Consider the following 20,220-nt stretch of genomic DNA (forward strand, 5'->3'; position numbering starts at 1 on the left):
ACCTCATGAGAAGAGAAGACACCCTGGAAAAGACCCTGATGTTGGGAAAGATGGAGGGCACAAGAAGAAGGGGACGACAGAGGATGAGATGGTTGGACAGTGTCCTCGAAGCTACAAACATGAGTTTGACCAAACTGCGGGAGGCAGTGCAAGACAGGAGTGCCTGGCGTGCTATGGTCCATGGGGTCACGAAGAGTCGGACACGACTAAACAACAACAGTGATTGGAAGGAAGGAAGGAACTGTCATGAGACATGGAGATGGTAGTTGGGTGCTGAGGAGGAATGGGTGAAGAGTTGGATGATCCCATGGAAGCTCCTAGCAAGCTGGAACAGTTGAAATCAGAACACCAAGAGGAGTCTGATCCAGAAGTTGGATGCAGCGGGCTGGAAGATGGAGATGTGGATTCTGTGGAAGGACCTGGCCAGAGCTGGCCCAGGACATTTTGCCACTCCAGGCAAAATTGAAAATGCCACACACACATCGCCTCCCCTACACCCGCTGTCTGGAGGCTGCGCGGGGAGCAAAAGGAGGCTGGAGAGGAGCAGGCGGTAGGGGATGGGTGTGTGTGCAGCAGTGGCAGTACCCCTCCCAGCTGACTGCCTTACTGAGCCTCATAGGCAGGTGGGGTAGGGGCTCTCAGGCTGTTAGAAGAGCCTGCCTCCCAAAACATTGGCTATCCCAAGTTTAAAGCCTTCAAAGCCAAGTTTAAATTCCCTTCTGGGAATAAGTTGGATGCCAAGCAGACTCTTGGGTCCAACCCCATCTCAAAGGATGCAGTGCTGTAAGCAGCAGCAAAAGCATGCCTTGCATAATCACTTGGATGAGTGCTCATTTGAAAGCCAAGTTCCAAGATTTGGAACAACTGCCACACCAATAGCACCTTCAAAAGTAGAGCACAGAGGGCATGTGGCTTGTGCTTAGCCATTAGTTCTAACCTCTTATGCACCCCCTGGTTTCTATGACTCGAAAACTGACCTACATAACATTCTGATCTGAAAATTTAAGCCTTTGGTAGAAACTAAGCTGGAAGTTTGAGTTCTTCATCTAGCAGTGAGAGCCAGGACACCATAAACACACACACACACACACACACACACACACACACACACACCACGTGGGATACTTCTCTCTCCCCGCCCTCTCTCTCCCCGCCCCCCCCTCTCTCTCACACACACACACTCTTCCTCACACATGTAGGAACATCCTTCACACACATACCTTCCCCAAAGACACACAAAAGGGTAACAAAACAAAACAAAACACTGAGTGTATATTTCCATCCACATACACAAAACCCAACAGCCTCTTTTAAAATGTCCCATTTACCCCTTAGCCAATATCCTACTTGTTCCGGAGTTCCTTGCAGGAAGACCCTACATACTGTACATTTCATCTTTCACAACGATTGGAAGAAGTGATGTCATTGCTTGTGTTAGGTCTCTTGGCTGTGTTAATTATCACTGCTGCTAGGATATGGTGCTGATGGTTGTGGATTTCCAGTAGTTCAGGAAGCAAAGCTAAAAATGATGTATTTGTCGCTCAAGCTCCATTGCTTCATATATCTTGCATTTTCATCCATGTGGGTTGCTGGTTATTCCGCTTCACTTAGCACATATGTATATCTATAGCACCACCCGAGGTGACAGCCCTCATGGCTGATAAGAGGAGGTTCTGGAAAGAGTCTATGAGTGCCGTTGTGACGGGCTTTCATGGAGAACATAGAAGAGCCACTCTTTCATGCCCAAATGGCAATGATGGCCATGATGGAGAAGCCCAGCCCAATGAAGAAGAACTTGGTGAGGGGGCTTTCGTGTGAGCGCAGCTCGTAGGGGAGGATCTCCAGGAAGGTGACGTAGAGAAAGGTCCCCGCTGCCACCCCTTCCAACAAAGCCTGAGCCAGGCTGGTCCCGTCACTGTTGTAGAGGGAGACGCCAATCCCCACACCAATGCCAGCGGGAGACATCAGAGCAAACACCACCAAGTACAGCAACCTCCACCGGGCCGGTGTGCCGCTCTGCACCAACTTCAAAGCCAGGCTGAAGACCACAATGGCTTTGTGGATCAGCACCGCCAGGCAAAGCTGAATGGCGGCCGTCTCCTGCTTTTGGACGCCGATGGCGAGGCCCTCAAAGACCGAGTGGAAGGAGAGTGACAGGAACAGCACGAAGGCCCGGAAAGAGCTGTGGGATTCCGGTGGGTCCTTCTGATCCTCTTCGGTGTTGTGGTCGCCATGGGAGTGCACGGCCTTGGGGCAACAATGGAGCACCACGCTCTCAATGAGGAACACCAGGAAGAAGCCGGCTGAGATGACGAGCTCCCCAAATGGGTACATCTGCCACGGGAGGAGAGAAAGAGTTGGACGTGTGTTAAGGCCCCATCTCCAATGTCCATTTCAAGCAGTATCATACCACTTTAAATAATCATGGCTTCCCTCAAATAATCCTAGGAAGTGTCGTTTATTATGGGTGCTGAGAGTTTTTAGGAAACCCCTATTCCCCGCTGCCACAGAGCTACAGTAAACGGCTCAGGACCGCAATACCTCAAGGACTGCCTCTTTCCATATGAACCTACCCGGACCCTGAGATCATCTTCTGAGGCCCTTCTTTGTGTGCCTCCTCCTCAAGAGGTCCGGAGGGTGGCAACATGAGAACGGGCTTTTTCTGAAGTGGTTCCCCTTCTGTGGAATGCTCTCCCCAGGGATGTTTGCCTGGAGCCTTCATTATACACCTTTAGGCGGCAGGCAAAAACGTTCCTTTTTAACCAGGCCTTTGGTTGATCTGATTTACATCCTAAGCCCTTTTAAAATGTGTGTGTGTGTGTGTGTGTGTGGCTGGGGTGGGGTGGAGGGCTATTGGATTGTTCTTTTTATTTTCATTATGTATTTTGTTGTTTTATATCTTGATTTTATTCTGTGAACTGCCGTGAGACCCCTCGGTATAGGGCGGTATATAAATTCAATATATAAATAATAAAATAAAATAAAATGAAGGCTATGTTTTTTGCCTATTCTGCAAATAATAATAATAATAATAATAATAATAATAATAATAATAATTTATTATTTATACCCCGCCCATCTGGCTGGGCTTCCCCTGCCACTCTGGGAGGCTTCCAACAAACATTAAAATACATCAAATATCACAGATTAAAAACAAGGCTGCCTTTAGGTATTTTCTAAATGTCAGGTAGTTGTTTATCTCTCTGACCTCTGATGGGAGGGTGTTCCACAGGGCGGGTGCCACTACCGAGAAGGCCCTCTGCCTGGTTCCCTGTAGCTTTGCTTCTCGCAGTGAGGGAACCGCCAGAAGGCCCTCGGCGCTGGATCTTAGTGTCTGGGCTGAACGATGGGGGTAGAGACACTCCTTCAGGTATACTGGACCGAGGCTGTTTAGGGCTTTAAAGGTCAAGACCAACACTTTGAATTGTGCTCGGAAATGTACTGGGAGCCAATGTAGGTCTTTCAAGACCGGTGTAATGTGGTCTCGGCAGCCGCTCTCAGTCACCAGTCTAGCTGCCGCATTCTGGATTAGTTGTGGTTTCCAGGTCACCTTCAAAGGTAGCCCCACATATAGCGCATTGCAGTAATCCAAGCAGGAGATAACCAGAGCATGCACCACTCTGGCGAGGCAGTCCGCAGGCAGATAGGGTCTCAGCCTGCGTACCAGATGGAGCTGATAGACAGCTGCCCTGGACACAGAATTGACCTGCGCCTCCATGGACAGCTGTAAGTCCAAAATGACTCCCAGGCTGCGCACCTGGTCTTTCAGGGGCACAGTTATCCCGTTTAGGAACAGGGAGTCCTCCACACCTGCCCGCTTCCTGTCCCCCACAAACAGTACTTCTGTCTTGTCAGGATTCAATCTCAATCTCTTAGCCGCCAACATTCAGCTTCAATAGATGGATCAGATGAGGGTGCAAAAATCTCTCCCCGTCTTCATTATACACCGGGAAAATACGTTCATTTTTAACCAGGCCTTCGGTTGATCTGATTGACCTCCTATGCCCTTTTAAAATGTTGGGTTCTTTTTGGGGGGGGTGGGAGGCGCTAATGGCTTGTTCTTTTTATTTTTATCATATATTTTGTGGTTTTATATCTTGCTTTTATTCCGTCAACTGCCCTGAGACTCCCGTGTATAGGGTGGTATAAAATAAAATAAAATAAAATTCCCAAAGTGGTATGAACCAGAGGGCATGCCACTGTTTCACAGCCTGAGGAAAAATGGGAATGTGCTGACCAGTGCGCCACCACATACCTGCTTCCTTTACCTGGGTTGTGTGGCAAGATCTTGAGAGATTTCGGTGGGTTCTCATGCAATTTCAACAAGATCTTACAATATTTTGGCAAGGTGGCAGAAGAGGTGGCCGGGTTGGTGGGACCCCTGTTGGGTGGGGGGCCTTCTCTTGAGCTTCCGCAGCCCAAGACAGCTGCTTTACCTCACCTCACGGGGGACCAAACCCCGGGTTGAACAATCAAACACACTTCCAGGGAACTCCCGATATCGCTTTATATCTGCAGTGCAGATGGGGCCCAGGTCTGCTTGCTTGCATATTTACATTGCTTACAACTTTTTATTTCAACAAAGATCTTAAAGTAACTTCACATATCCCCCCCCCAATAAAAATCAGTATAAAAATGCAAGTGCCACACTGCTGCAACTGCTAATACTTTAAAAGGCACATTTTAAGTAACGTAAGCAACAATAAATCTCAAAAATGCACATAAGTACACAAAAAGTAATAATTAAAAACCACAAAAAAGGAATTGTATACAAAATAGCACATTCCAGTATTGAATTGTTGCATCAATGTTCTCTTTCCCCACTCTTCTGCCCAATAGAGCCCAGTAGATGAAAATACTCCCCCCCCCGCAATGCTCTCCTGCTACAATTTCACAAGCTGCACCATTAGCTTTGCAAAGCTCATTAACCCCATAGGGAATAATGAGTGTTGCGACCGGAAGCTAGCAGAAAAGCCTGTGTGTGTGTTAAGGGGCTGGGTCTAAACTAAAAGGAAGAAGATGATTGGAGAGCTGAGTGTTGCTGGGCTAAATTGCAAGTATCCATTTCTTGATTGACAGGGCGAATGCTTAAGTACTCAGCGTTTCCGAGTTCAGCTTATCCTGGCTAGTGATTTTGAATCTCCCTCCCGCCCACCTCCTTTTCTTTGCTGGTTTAGAGTGACCTTGCTATGGCGCCGCCTGTATTCAGGGGCCAGTAGGATTTTTTCCCATTTGGCTGATTGGCTGTTGCCTTTTGGTTTTTCGCCTACTGCTTAGCAATAGTCACAACTTGTTAGGTTGGCAGGTTAGGCTTTGGTTGATGAGTTTGGGAGGGGCATCGCATGGAGGTGCATGCCCCTCAGTGTTGCTCTTATAGAAGTATTCCATTAAAGGAATCCTGGGGCTCCGGGGCTCTAGTCCTTACACCCCCGCAATGGTGCGGGGCTGGGGCCAGTACAGAGCACGAGCCTTAGGGAACATTTCTGGTGGGGGGAGATGGCCTGGTCTCAGCTATCTCCTCCACCATGGGGTGTTTACTTGACTTTCCTACTGTAGGAAGTCAGAGCTGGTCCTGTCCCACCGTGGGGCAGAAGATTAACCAAAGCCTAAGGCCAACACTCAAATTAATTTGTAATTTGAATAAAGTTGTGGCAAAAAAACAAAAACTAAAATAATGTGTCTGTCTGAGTTATTGGGGGGAATTTTCTGGGGGGCCTCGGCACGCAAACCCAGTTTGGGGTTTCGGACATGTTATTTCTCAAACAGCAACTTTACATACTGTGTTTCTCTGAAAATAAGACACCGTCTTATATTTATTTTTCCTCAAAAAACACACACTATGGCTTATTTTCAGGGGATGTCTGTTTTTTCCCTCCTCCTGCTGCTGTGGCCAGCATTGTTGCTGCGCCTATCACTATGTCTTATTTTTGGGACATGGCTTATATTCCTTGAATGCTTAAAAATCCTGCTATGGCTTATTTTATGGCTACGTCTTATTTTTGGAGAAACAGGGTACCTCAGGGCAAACAGTATTGGAAGCTACGTATTCCATTTATGGTGCAGTTTCTGCACATGTGTGTTTTATAAAACCAGGTAGGGGTTGGTTTTTTTTTTTTGTCTTCTATTCATTTACCCAGGGACTTTATCTAAACCTAAGAGGTGCTCAAGTCTTCATGGAGCTTTTCATGGTTCCTGGTTTTGTTTTGTTTTAAATTAAAGTTGCACCACCAGGTGGCAATCAAGGGCCACCGCAGGATTTCTCAACTGGACCGAGGTTGTTTTGGCAGCTTCTTAGCCTTAGATTGCAACACCACCTCCCTGAAGGGAGGAAAAAAATGTGCTCACAAAACTTGGGTTTCGAAAGAGAGGTGTGGAAAACAGAAGCAAGGCGTGGGACCTGGGAGGTACAGTAAAGGTAAAGGGACCCCTGACCATTGGGTCCAGTTGCAGACAACTCTGGGGTTGCAGCGCTCATCTCGCATTATTGGCCGAGGGAGCCGGAGTACAGCTTCCAGGTCATGTGGCCAGCATGACAAAGCCGCTTCTCTCAAATCAGAGCAGTGCATGGAAACACCGTTTACCTTCCCGTCAGAGCGGTCCCTATTTATCTACTTGCACTTGGACCTGCTTTTGAACTGCTAGGTTGGCAGGAGCAGGGACCAAGCAATGGGAGCTCACCCCATCGCAGGGATTCGTACCGCCGGCCTTCTGATCGGCAAGCCCTAGGCTCTGTGGTTTAACCCACAGTGCCACCTGCGTCCCGGGGAGACCAGTGTTCAAATCCACACTTGGTCAAAAAGTCAAATCACAGTCTTTCAGCCTAACCGACCTCACAGAGTTCTTGCAATGAAAAAATTGAGAGCTTCGGGGGAGGGGGATAAAAACATACACCACCCTAAGCTCCTTGGGATATAAAAATTTAAATAAATAATAAGTAAAATAAAATACAATAAAATGCGTTTCAGCTCACCGTTTGGTGAATGTATCGGAACTGGCTGTGTTCCCACCCTCTTTTTAAATTTGTTTTTCACATATGTATCCATTCCTTCCCTCAAAGAGCTCAAGGTAGCATATATGGCTCTTCCCCCTTTCCATATTACCCTAATAATATGTTGTGAACCACCTTGTGATCTTTGGATGAAGGGCGATATACAAATTTAATATTTTATATAAATTTAATATTTTAATTATATATATATCAGCAACAACCCTGTGAGCCAGACTGAACTGAGAGCTAGTGACTTGCCCAGTAAGCTGGCTGGTCTAAAAAAAAAAGTTTAAAAAGGTAAAGGACCTCTGGACGGTTAAGTCCAGGCAAAGGTGATTATGGTGTTGCAGTGCTCATTTCACTTTCAGGCCGAGGGAGCTGGCATTCATCCACAGACAGCTTTCTGGGTCAGGTGGCCAGCATGACTAAACCGCTTCTGGCACAATGGAACACTGTGACGGAAACCAGAGCGCACGGAAATGCCGTTTACCTTCCCACCACAGCGGTACCTATTTATCTACTTGCACTGGCATGCTTTCGAACTGCTAGGTTGGCAGGAGCTGGGACAGAGTGACGGGAGCTCACCCCATCGCATGGATTCGAACTGCCAACCTTCTGATCAGCAAGCCCAAGAGGCTCCGTGGTTTAGACCACAGTGCCACCCGCATCCCAGTCTATTGTCTTCATAGATGGACAGACAGATAGACAGATAGATATGCCTTTGTATCTTGCTCTCCAGCTTTAAGAAACTCCTCACAGCAGGAAGCAATTAATTTCAAAAATGCAAAAATACAAACACAACTATAACCATAACAAAATTTTACAAGGGAGTGTAACATTCAAGGTAAGTGTTTTAAAAGGTTTGTTTATGGTTCTGTCCGCAGATCGTTAAATAAGTAACCAAAACCAAGACATGAGCCAAGCAAGATTAGAACAGTCATTAAAAGATTGTGAAATATGCAGAGGCCAAGCTTGAGATCTTAATCAACCATCTCACCCCATACACTCTTGCAAAATTTGAGAGCCCTTTGCAGCTGACTAGAAAACAAAATCCTTGACTGTGTGGATCCTGTACCCCAATTCACAGCCCCATTCCCTGGAGGAGAGTCAGAAGATGGATAAAAAGCTTTTTCAACTCCCCCGCCAATACCCAAGGTACCAAAATAAATAATCCATAATTGATCACAATGGCAGTTCGGGCCTATCCAAAGCTAACCTGATCAGCAATCTCAAAGGTGGGAGAAGAACAGTGTTCAAACAAGGGGAAACATACCTCATCATCATCATCACCTTCAGAGGTGCTGTTCTGCTTATGCATAGAAGCTCCCTGGGGGAAAAGAAAGAAACAGCTGAGTTGGAAACATTTTGGGGATAAGAATGGTTCACACTCATTGGCTATTATGGTGGTAGAATCAGGTTTCCTCTCTATTCAAGCAGTGGGAGCTCAGATCTTGAAGATCTGTCAAATTTTGGAACCATGAACTTCTTTTACATGTTACAAACAATATCATCATCATCATCATCATCATCATCATCATCATTTTCTAAGGCCTCTTGTTGTTGCTTTCCCAATCCCAGTGCAACAGTACCCCTAATTATTAGAACAATTTCCAAAGGGGTAGCTGTGTTAATCTCTTGTAGCAAAATGAGAGAGTCTTAAATTTATTATGGCATAAGATTGTGGTTCCCAAACTTTCCCCTCCTTGGACCACTTGAAAATTGCTGGTGGTCTTGATGGGCTACTTAATGATTTTTCTGCCTGGTGTAGAAGTTACAGTGTGCTCTGATAGATGCTGAATGATTTCTGATTGCATTTTTACAGATACGCCATGGAGCACCTGAATGAAGCTCGTGGACCATGGGTGATCCATGGATCACAGTTTAGGAACCCCTGGCATAAGCGTTCATGGACAGTTGTTCACTTCATAGTGTGCAGGTACTTTTAGAAGAAGGGACTCTATTCATGACCTTGTGATGAAGGGAGGTACATCCAGGAAGACGTGATCTTTTAGGTCTTAAACCAGCTTTATAGGTTAGAACAGTGGTTCCCAACTGGTGGTCCGCGGACCCCCAGGGGTCCGCGAGCTATGCCAGAGGGGTCCGCAAGACTGGGACTTCTGGCGAGGCAAGATGGCGGCGGGCACGCTGGCGCGGAGCTCCTAAAGTCGGCCAACGTGCCAGCGCCGCCAAATCAGCCCCCAGAGGCGCCGAAGGGGCGCCGAATGGGCACCGAATGGCTGGTGTCTGGCTGAACGCAGCAGCCAGGAGCTTCATGTGAGGCGGCAAAAGCTTCCTCTCCTCCTCTTCTTGCAGAACCAGCGAGACTCCTGCCTAGAGTGGCACCACGTGCCTGCTGCCACTCTAGGCAGGAGTCTCGCTGATTCTGCCTCAAGAGAAGGAGAGGAGAGGAAGCTCAATGGCCACACGCCCTCGCTGCGTCGCTCCAGGTGCCGATGCGGCGGTTGGGGCTGCTCCTCCTGCTGTTGGCTGTGCTGTGGGGCGGGGAAGCGCTCCCAGCTCAGGGGGTCCTGAGGCCACTGGCGGCGGTGCTGTCGTCCGAAACCCGCCTGCCAAGGAGCTCCACGCTTGGCAGGGCCTTCGCCCTCGCCCGCCCCAGCTCCACCCTCTCCGCTCCCTTCCCAGGCGCCGAGGCCATGGTGACTCCCTGGGTGTCGCGGGGTCTCCGAGCTCTGCTCGCTCACCCTCCACCTCCTTCCCGTCGCTCTAGCTTCTGGCTAGCGGTGCCCGGCGGTGTCCGCCTCGGCAGCAGCAGCAGCACCAGCTTGGGCGCAGCGGCACTCGCCAGTTCCCTGGTGCACACCGGAGGCTTCGTGGGAGGCTGCTGGGTGCAAGCGGTGGGTGCCTTCCCCGTGCGGGATCTGGCCAGCGGTGCAGAGCTGAGCCGGGTAGCGGACAGCGGGGCGGCGGAGGTGCAGGCCGCGGTGAGAGCCTCATCAAACCTAAATCCGGCCCTGATATGAAGGGTGGGGTTTTTTGTTCTTTGTTTTTCATAAAACCCTGCCAGTCCGGCTGCCGTGTCCGGATCCCATCCCCCCCCAAAGGCCAGTAACTCTGTGAAACGGGGGGGGCGGGCACCAGAGGGACCTTTGCACCATGGCACCGGATGGGCTTAAGACGGCCCTGCCCCCAAACAAGCAGAAAGCCACCCAAACCGCAGCCGCTGCTGCGTGGGAGCCGAACCCTTCCCCCGCGCCGGATCGGCGTCATTAAATTTTTTCCAAAAATAAATTAGGAGAGTTGAAAACATCTCGTAAAACAATTGCCAAACACTGTGGTGCAAATGTAAATGAAAATGCAACCCTTGCGTCTTACGAGGTGGCTCAGCTTGTTGCTAAATGTGGGAAAATAATGGACTCAAAGGACAGATTTAACTCATCTCATTAAGAACTGAAAATTAAAACTAACTGTATACTGATGGAGTACTCTGTTGTAACTAAAAAGACTCTTAATTTGGCTCTCACTTTTTAATTTTAGGATTAGGAATTAATGGGGGTCCTTGTCACAATAGCAGCTCGATGAGGGGTCCTCGAGAAAAATTTGTTGGGAACCCCTGGGTTAGAAAAACCCAGTATTCTGAATTGGACAAGTCAGATGAAGCAGTGAAAGCCCCCAAAACAAAACAAAACCCACAACCAAACGAAACCTGTGCAATACGTTTATAATGGCCAGTCCCATTCAGATTGTTGGTAACATGTTCTGTGCTGACATTTCCATACCATCTTCAAAGGCTGCCCCATCATTTTGGGAGATGATTCACCAGGAAATTCAAAAATTAATTAAAACCTCGTACAGTAAGAAAGCAGAAGCATATTTATTAGGAATCATGAACAATGACATACCCTGAGATAAGGAAGATATATATTTATATGCAACAACAGCGGCAAGGACGCTACTTGCGAAAACCTGGAAAGAGCCAAGAATACCAACGAGAGGAGAATGGATTGATAAACTTTGCGAATACCTAGAACTAGCCAAATTAACAGACTTGGTACGGAAAAAACCTAGAGATAGAATCAAAAAACAGTGGGAATGCCTAAACGATTATTTAAGGAAAATAGGAGTGGGAAATAAAACGTGGCTGTGTTTAGAATAACTATGCAGGAATATATACAAGAAATTTAGAAAGTTTTTTTTCCCTTCTTTCATAGAACTTATGATAATGTGACTATGATTTAGATTATGTGGTTATGATTAAGTATAAGTGTGAACGTGATTATGACGGGCAAACAGAGGACAATATGTAAAAATACCGAAGGGTAAATCCCTGTGTATAGTGTGGAGGAAGTGATAGAGGATGTAATGAATTTTGATAAGAGATGACTGTTGAGTCAGTCAATAAAGCCTTGTTTTTCTTTTTCTTCCTTGTCTTCCCTTTCCCCCCTCTTTTTTATCTTCTTTTTCTTTTCTTCCTTTTTCTTTTTTTACTTTCCCCTACAATCTATCTCCTTTCTTTATCCTTTTCTCTCTAAACTTTTCTTTTTCCATCTTGAAGGTTAGATATGTTTCTTTGGATTTTAAACTTAGAAGAAAAAAATTGAATATATTATAAATATTAGTTCTTTAGGTACGGTATGTGTGTATTGTGTATGGGTAAGTGTATGTATTAATCTTTGTCCATTCTTTGTGTGTTGTACGGTTTGGTAGGTTTGTATGTAGATGTATCATTTTTGTATTATTTTTTGTACAATAAAGTTAAAAATTTAAAAAACAAAAACAAAGGCTGCCCCATGTACAGTGGGTTAAAGGTAAAGGTAAAGATAAACGGACCCCTGACCATTAGGTCCAGTCGTGACCGACTCTGGGGTTGTGGCGCTCATCTCGCATTATTGGCCGAGGGAGCCAGCATATAGCTTCCAGGTCATGTGGCCAGCATGACAAAGCTGCTCCTGGCAAACCAGAGCAGCACACGGAAACGCCATTTATCTTCCTGCTGTAGCGGTACCTATTTATCTACTTGCACTTTGGCATGCTTTCGAACTGCTAGGTTGGCAGGAGCTGGGACCAAGCAACAGGAGCTCACCCCGTCACGGGGATTCGAACTGCTGACCTTCTGATCAGCAAGCCCTAGGCTCTGTGGTTTAACCCACAGCGTCACCCACGTCCCTGTACAGTGTGTTACATTGGTCCAAACAGTTATTTACTAAAGCATGGAACACTGAAGTCCAGTTGTACAATTCAGCCAAGGTCAAAGCCGGGTTAGTGGTTTAAGCTTGTCCAGTATCGTCTCCCCTAATGTTCAACCAAACTGCAGGAGGCACTGGAAGACAGGAGTGCCTGGCGTGCTCTGGTCCATGGGGTCACAAAGAGTCAGACATGACTAAACGACTAAACAACCACAACAACAATGTTCAACCTTGGCTAAACTGGATGAGAATAAGAGGAGTTGTGGTCCAACAACATATAGGGACTCAAGGTTGAAGAACACTGGTCTGCTCTGACTGGCAGTAGCCTCCAGGGTCTCAGACAGTGGTATCTCCCATGATCTTTTTTTAACTGAAGATGCTATGGACTGAAGCTCAGACTTTCTGCATATAAAGCAGAGGTTGTTCCTGTGGCCCATCCAAATTAATTGCAGTGGAATTCAGATTTAAGAAGAAGAAGAGTTTGGGTTTGATATCCCGCTTTATCACTACCCTAAGGAGTCTCAAAGCGGCTAACATTCTCCTTTCCCTTCCTCCCCCACAACAAACACTCTGTGAGGTGAGTGGGGCTGAGAGACTTCAAAGAACTGTGACTAGCCCAAGGTCACCCAGCAGCTGCATGTGGAGGAGCAGGGACACAAACCCGGTTCCCCAGATAATGAGTCTACCACTTTTAACCACTACACCACACTGGCACACTGATTTAAGAGACTGCTGTGATGGCACTCACCTGCTGCCGTCTCTTTTTCAGTTCCTCCTGGATGTCCCCCAGTGCGTCGGCCACCATGTGCATAATGCAGGCGCCAAGGAACACTCCGGCGGCAAAACAGCCTATGCAACTGAGGATGCGCCGATGCTTCCCTAGAAGAGATGCAGGACAGAATATGGAGGATTATGTCAGATGTACAGTTTGTCAAACAGAGAAGAAGCTGCCAATCCATGTCTTAAAAATATATCTTAATATAAGCCACCTTGCATAGATTTGGTTCCTGAAAGGCAGGATAATAACCCATACAAATACTACTAATAAAGGAGTAGTATTACATGCTCAGAATTCAGTGCATGCTCAAGAGTTCAAGGTCCACCAGCATCAAGAGATAATCTGGAGGTTTAAAGCACCCTTTCAGTTCCAGCACCATGGATAGAGCTTTTTGCCCCATGAAATGTAGTGTTTTTTAACAGAGCCAATTCTCTTGTTCAGCTCGCTTAAGCCCTGTTTGCTTATTCTGGGTGTGGAAGTAGAAGGAACGCTAATCTGTAAAAGGAACATGTGAGCATTCATTCAACAGAAAGATCAAGAGTGGTAAAGAGGGACCCACCTCAATATATGGCTACCTAGAGAGTTAAAGGTCCGTATAGTTAAAGCTATGGTTTTCCTAGTAGTGATGTATGGAAGTGAGAGCTGGACCTTAAAGAAGGCTGATCGCTGAAGAATTGATGCTTTTGAATTATGGTGCTGGAAGAGACTCTTGAGAGTCCCATGGGCTGCAAGAAGATCAAACTTATCCATGCTTAAGGAAATCAGCCCTGAGTGCTCACTAGAAGGACAGATTGTGAAGCTGAGGCTCCAATACTTTGGCCACCTCATGAGAAGAGAAGACTCCCTGGAAAAGACCCTGATGTTGGGAAAGATGGAGGGCACTAGGAGAAGGGGACGACAGAGGATGAGATGGTTGGACAGTGTTCTCGAAGCTACCAACATGAGTCTGACCAAACTGTGGGAGGCAGTGGAAGACAGGAGTGCCTGGCGTGCTCTGGTCCATGGGGTCATGAAGAGTCGGACACGACTAAACGACTAAACAACAACAGAGAGTTAACAACAAAACTGAGGCCTCAAGACTTCCTGGTGTTGCACAGCACATTATTTGAACTCCTGCACAAGTTCTGACAGTCACATTGCATCAAGCCCCTCTGAAGATCAGGCCATACCCACTCCAATCCCTTCCATCGACTGCTCACCTCTGGCCATGTTGCTCTGGAACCATTTAACCTGCGCCGGGATGAGGCCACAAATGAGCGTGACCACCAGCAGACCTGCCAGGCAGCCGATCTTGACCTCCAACAATTGATCCATCTCTGCAGCGTAGGGTAGGGAAAATCACACCAGGAGGAGAGGCAAAGGCTTATCCGTCGTATCTCTGGACACTTTCCAGGCTGGTCTGATTTCAAGACGTCTTACGAGCGTTAGTAACTAGTCCCAAACAGAGAAATCCACCTCTCTTCACACTCTTCTGGTGCAATAAAGCCCCCCCCCTTGGAAGTATGAGTGGGGGAAGGAGCAGTAAGAGAGCCTCACACTATGGAGTCTTCATGAACTGAGCATCCATATATAACAAGATCAAAAGCAACTAGATGTTCCAGCAGCAGTCGGGTGTATGGTGCTGTCTTCAACCTCTGCCTTCTAGATATAGAAGATATAGATATCTAGACCTTGTTCCCTTGTTCCTTACCCTCTGCTATTTCCCTCACTAATCTAGCTTTCTGGCCTCTTGTCCTGCAGATGTTCTCTCTTCCATTCCACCTTCCTTCCTTCTCTTTTCTACCTCCCTCATCAGATTCCTGCTTCCATCCAACCTCGGTCTAATCCTAGCCGCCTTCTAGGGAGTGAGTAATCACCCCGATACTCCAGAAAGCCGCCCGCCCACTTTGGTGTTGTCCCATCCCATCCCCTCCCCTTCATTATGTAAACGTGTAATTTCATTTACAATAAACAGTCTACAAGCGATCGTTTCGTCATTAATTTTAAGGTCACTGGGCCATAGCAGCCACAGTCGAGGGCTGCACCTTGAATTCTCGATAAGAAATGCTCATTAAAAAAATGGGAGTCTATTGATCTAGCTGAAGATTGCTTTCCAGCTGGCAGCTCAAGGCTAACAAGTGTGTGGGTCTCAATAGCTGCACCTTTCACGTTTTGCTTCAGATGTGGATAAGGGGGAAGAGAGGGAAAAACAAGCACAAGATTGTCTTCCATAAACACAATTTTAACAATGGGTCCGTAAGTGACTGTGGAGGCCAATTCTGGATGCACACGTTCTTCCACAGTGGGGACATTGGTTTTCAGGCAGGCAGTTTATCACGGTGTGGATTTGCCAAGCGTGCCTTCCTCTTAGCACGTTTCTCCCTTGCGTCCTGAGATCGAGTTTCTTCAAAGCCCATGACACCTTTGGTAAAGGCTGTTCTCCAACTGGAGCACTCGCAGGCCATTGTTTCCCAGTTGTCAGTGTTTATACTACATTTTAAAAGATTTGCCTTGAGACAGTCTTTAAACCTCTTTTGTTGACCACCAGCATTACGCTTTCCATTTTTAAGTTCGGAATGGAGTAGCTGCTTTGGAAGACGATCATCAGGCATCCGCACAACATGACCAGTCCAACGAAGTTGATGCTGAAGAATTGTCTTCCAAAAAACCACCGAGACCATTCCATTGTTAACTCTCCACCCTCCCAAAATGTCAACACCTCTTGCGATGGTTTGGCCCCTTTCAGTTTTAACAGTACAAATTCTACAAACACCTTCCATATCTCCTCAAAATCATTTCTCCGGCATATTCCCCAACTTACCTTAATGGCACATGTTAATTTATCATTAATAGCGATATCCCACACCTCTTTATACCATTCTTCCATTTTATATTCTGCTTGCCCCTTCCTCTTCCTGGTTGTAATAATTTGTGCAGCTGTCAATAAATTTGCGAGCAAGTCCTTCATAGCCTGTGAACCTTCCACCCCATTGTAAATTGATATTAATGCTATCTCTGGACTTTTGGTCAGCTTTAGTCATGTAGATCGTGCTGGACAGAAGCTCTTGGGCCCTTCTGAATACTGATCAGTGGGGTGTGTGTGTGAGTTCTGAGCCCTTGGGTTTATGATCCCCCGCCACTGCTGGGCACCTGTCTCCTACGGTGTTGAGCACCTGCACTGGGGGCAGGGGGTAGAAACAAACAGGGGCCCACTTCTCATAGCTGCCAAGTCTCCCGTATTCCCCGGGAAACCCCCGTTTTTCCAGTTGCCCCCAGCTGAAAAAACGGAATTTTTTGTTTTCCCCCCGGTTTATTCTGGTGCGGTGGCCATTTAGGAACAGGGCGGAGCAGCATCAAAAGTCACTTCTGAGCATGCTCCGCCCAGTTCCAAAATGGCGGCAGCGCTACTTCCGGTCTGCTACTTCTGGTCCAGTCCCTTATTTCTCAGGCCGGAACTTGGCAGGTATGCCACTTCTGCCCACTCAAGGAGACCCACCTCAGAGCCCCCCTTATTCTGGCTCCAAACCCATCCCTTCTCCTCCCCCACTGCTCTGATGCCACAAAGGAGAGGGGAAAAGGGGCACACCTCGGCATGGACTGAGGGGGGCTTACAAAACTCCCTCCCTGAGAAGAAGCCAGAGACTAACTGCACCTGTCCTGGAGCTAATATAGGAAATGTTCCTCCCCTAAGAACCCACAGGACAGAAATGGATGGTGTATCCCTCTTCTGCGAGAATGGTGTAAGACTGGCAGGGCTGTGAATTTGGTATTTGGCCCATCTTGGACTTCCCCCTCCCTCTACCCTGCCTTTTGGTGGCCCTGTAAATGTGGAACAGCGGAGCAGCAAGATTCCATCCATGTTGGGGCTGCTGGGAGCTGGGAGTCAAGCAACAGTTGGGCCACAGAACCCCCACCCTTGTACTAAATCGGTAAGATCTATTTTGTTGAGGTTATGCAATAATCAACCAAATGAGGCAACTTTAGTTCAGGAGCCTGAGCTATTCAAGATACTGACACAGTTCAAGATAAAGACCCTTCGTGTTAATTCTGACCGGAGCTAACTAGGCTATCCCACCTGCCTTTATTTTGCCTGCCAGCTCCAAGACTGGTTTGACAGGCTGGCTGGAGCCACACCCACGAGCCTTCGCTTTTCAAACTTGGTTTCATTGAGAGCAAACCAACAAGTTTGGATTGCTACATTAGCTTCCTCATTACTCCACCACAGCTAAGAAAAACACGGAACTTTCCCCCCACTGTCTGAAGCCAAGGAAATAAATCTACAAAAGGACTCTCAAGCGGAGACCAGAGGCCCACGTTTTTGCACCCAAAGTCCTTTGGCTCACAACAGCACCAGCAGGTGAGATTAAGGCTGGAATGAGACATGCTTGAGAGTAGGAGAGATAAATGGGGTTCTCCCAGCACTGCTCTCTTTTTCTACGGGCAGGAACTGTGAATGTCAGAATGGACTGCAGGTATGTGCACTGACCTAGCACTAAATAAAACATAGCCACGAGCCATTTGCTTAAAGCAAATATTGCTCCTCCAAAAGCCTTATAGCAGAGAAGCAATTGTATCTGGAATGAAGATTTATTTATATTATTGTTTTTTTTAAAAAAATACACAATCATTGGTTTCAGGACTTGAAATAGGGGCACCCTTTGCTTATTTTAACATTGCACTTGAAAAGTACAGTCATACCTTGGGTTATGTTTGCTTTGGGTTACATACTTTCGGGTTGTGTACTCCCCAAACCCAGAAGTATTTTTGCCGTGTGCGCGGTCTGCGCATGCACAGAAGCGTTCTGCGCAGTCCGCGCATGCACAGAAGAACGCTTTTGCGCTTGTTCGGGTTACGTACTTTCAGGGCAGTCTCGAGCAGGTCGCGCACCCTGGTGCTGAGGGGCTGAGATCACTCCGGCGCCCCCGCCCTCGCAGGGCGCAGCATGGTTTCCGCGCGGCTTTGCCGAATGGCGCCCTGCCTACCAGCCTGGCGCCCTGAACCACTGGGGGTCTACCTAGAGCCGGCCCTGCGTACTTTTCGGGTTACGAACCGCACCCCGGAACGAATCAGGTATGTAACCCGAGGTACCACTGTAGTGATTTCCTTTGACGTGTGTATGTGTGTGTGTGTGTGTGTGAGAGAGAGAGAGAGACAGACAGAGAGAGAGAGAGAGACAGAGAGAGAGACAGAGAGAACGAATCACTGGGCTCCCTGATATTATTGGGCTACCAACTCCCATCAGCTCCAGCCACCACAGCAAAAGGTCAAGGGATGATGGGTGTTGTTCTGCAACATCTGGAGGACTGGATGTTTCCTCCCCCTTGTATTAAGTCACCATTCTGTCCTCCCCGCCCCCAGGATTTTCAGTTTTTCCTATTCTGCAAACTGCACAACAACAAGGAGTAGCATAAAAATGCATGGGGTTTTTGGAAACAATTTTTCCTGCTATTGCACAACTTTGCAATAGCTGGGAAAGACATTCTAAAGACAAGGAAGTGAACTAAAGCAGTGATGAAAGAAAAAAACATGAAAGGGTTTCTTTTGTGATGGAAATTGCTACTTCTGGGCGTCATTCTAAATTACACAAAACCACATTTCAAATATATAGACCCAGTAAACCTGTTTGGTAAAGTGCAAGGTCAACATCTAGGGAAGAAATTACACCCTCCCAGCATCACTGGTCCCTGGTGTGCCAGGATGGAGGACTCTCCTTTCCCCAGCCACTCTGAGCGGCTCCCAACAGATTATTATTATTATTATTATTATTATTATTATTATTATTATTATTATTAAGGCGATATAACATTTAAAAATTCCCTAAACAGGGCTACCTTCAGATGTCTTCTTAAAGTCAGATAGTTATTTCCTTGACAACTGGTGGGAGGGTGTTCCACAGGGCAGGCACCACTACTGAGAAGGCCCTTTGCCTGGTTCCCTGCAACCTCACTTCTTGCAGGAAGGGAACCTCAGAGCTGGAGCTCAGTGTCTGGGCTTAACGATGGAGGTGGAGACGCTTCTTCAGGTATACTGGGCCAAGGCCGTTTAGGGCTTCAAAGGTCATCACCACCACCACACTTTGAATTGTGCTCAGAAATGTACTGGGAGCCAATGCAGGTCTTTCAGGACCGGTGTAATATGGTCTAGACGGCCGCTCCCAGCCACCAGTCTAGCTGCTGCCTTCTGGATTACAGTGGTACCTCGCAAGACGAATGCCCTGCAAGACGAATTTTTTGCAAGACAAATGTGTCTTGCGATCTGATGGCGACTTGCAAGATGAATTCGTTTTGCGAAAAATTCATCTTGCGAATCGCGGTTTCCCATAGGAATGCATTGAAATTTTATTAATGCGTTCCTATGGGCAAAAAAGAAATTTCAGTGCATTCCTATGGGAAACCGCGATTCGCAAGACGAATTTTTCGCAAAACTAATTGACTCGCAGAACGAATTAAATTCGTCTTGCGAGGCACCACTGTAGTTGTAGTTTCTGGGTCACCTTCAAAGGTAGCCCTATGTAGAGCGCAAAGCAGTAGTCCAAGCGGGAGATAACCATAGTCAAGTACTGAGCTAGATAGATTTTTTCCCCTCCCCTTGACTTAGTATGAGGAATCTACCTTTGTTCCAGAGTGGGAAATGGCAGTGGGTGGTGGATTTCCCCATGTTCAAATCATGAGCTGAACCAGGACAGTCTGGATGGAAGGGGGCAGGGGGCTCTGGAACTCTGTGCACATCATAGAATTTGCAAGCAGAGGTATTCTGAGTTGTCCCTCCTTTTGCAAAACACATCTGTGGTCTACATGATGCAGAACACAGGATGCAAAAGTCCCAGTGATGCTGAGTAGGTTTGAGACACTTTACCTGAGTAGGTGCCCAGAGAAGAGATCAGCAAGAAATCCTTTGTGTGGCAACTCCATAGAAGATGGGATATAAAATGTAGTGATTATGGGTTGACTACACTGGTTGGCAGGGGCTCTGCAGGGTTTTTGAAATGGTGCATTGCCAGCTCTAAATGCAGGTGAACTATAGAGATTTGCATGCAAAGCACATGCATGACTGCTGAGCTACATTTGCTCACTCTGACCTAGAGCCAGTCACAAGATAATAATAATTTATTATTTATACCCCGCCCATCTGGCTGGGTTTCCCCAGCCACTCTGGGAGGCCTCCCTTCATCCTGGCGCACCAGGGACCAGTGATGCTGGGAGGGCGTCATTTTCCCACAATGCAATTCCAGGCTGCCTTAGCAACTGGCAACCTACCACCTGGCAGGGCCCAGTACAGGTATAACAAACTGTTCTGCACTCTTCCCAACGACCAGCTGGATGAAGCTCTCT

General features: G+C 47.2%; 1 protein-coding gene across 1 annotated transcript; it reads right to left on the reverse strand.

Moving 5' to 3' along the window:
* Positions 1-1,168: 1,168 nt before the first annotated feature.
* Positions 1,169-14,734, reverse strand: SLC39A2 (solute carrier family 39 member 2). The gene is made up of 4 exons (XM_035135056.2): positions 14,110-14,734; positions 12,881-13,011; positions 8,262-8,315; positions 1,169-2,334 (listed from the first exon to the last, which is right to left on the reverse strand). The coding sequence occupies exons 1-4, from the start codon at positions 14,222-14,224 to the stop codon at positions 1,738-1,740; spliced, it is 897 nt and encodes a 298-aa protein (XP_034990947.1). The 5' UTR covers positions 14,225-14,734; the 3' UTR covers positions 1,169-1,737.
* Positions 14,735-20,220: the final 5,486 nt, after the last annotated feature.

Source organism: Zootoca vivipara, chromosome 13 (genome assembly GCF_963506605.1).
Source record: "Zootoca vivipara chromosome 13, rZooViv1.1, whole genome shotgun sequence".
Taxonomy (NCBI): Eukaryota; Metazoa; Chordata; class Lepidosauria; order Squamata; family Lacertidae; genus Zootoca; species Zootoca vivipara.

What these genes read in the sequence shown, in the direction of transcription:
- SLC39A2 (XM_035135056.2), bottom strand. Translation starts at nt 14,224, where the DNA reads ATGGATCAATTGTTGGAGGTCAAGATCGGCTGCCTGGCAGGTCTGCTG. An exon ending in TGAAAAAGAGACGGCAGCAG is followed by an intron (nt 8,316 to 12,880) that starts GTGAGTGCCATC and finishes CTTTTCCCCCAG; the next exon opens with GGAGCTTCTATGCATAAGCA. An exon ending in AAGGTGATGATGATGATGAG is followed by an intron (nt 2,335 to 8,261) that starts GTATGTTTCCCC and finishes CTCCCGTGGCAG; the next exon opens with ATGTACCCATTTGGGGAGCT.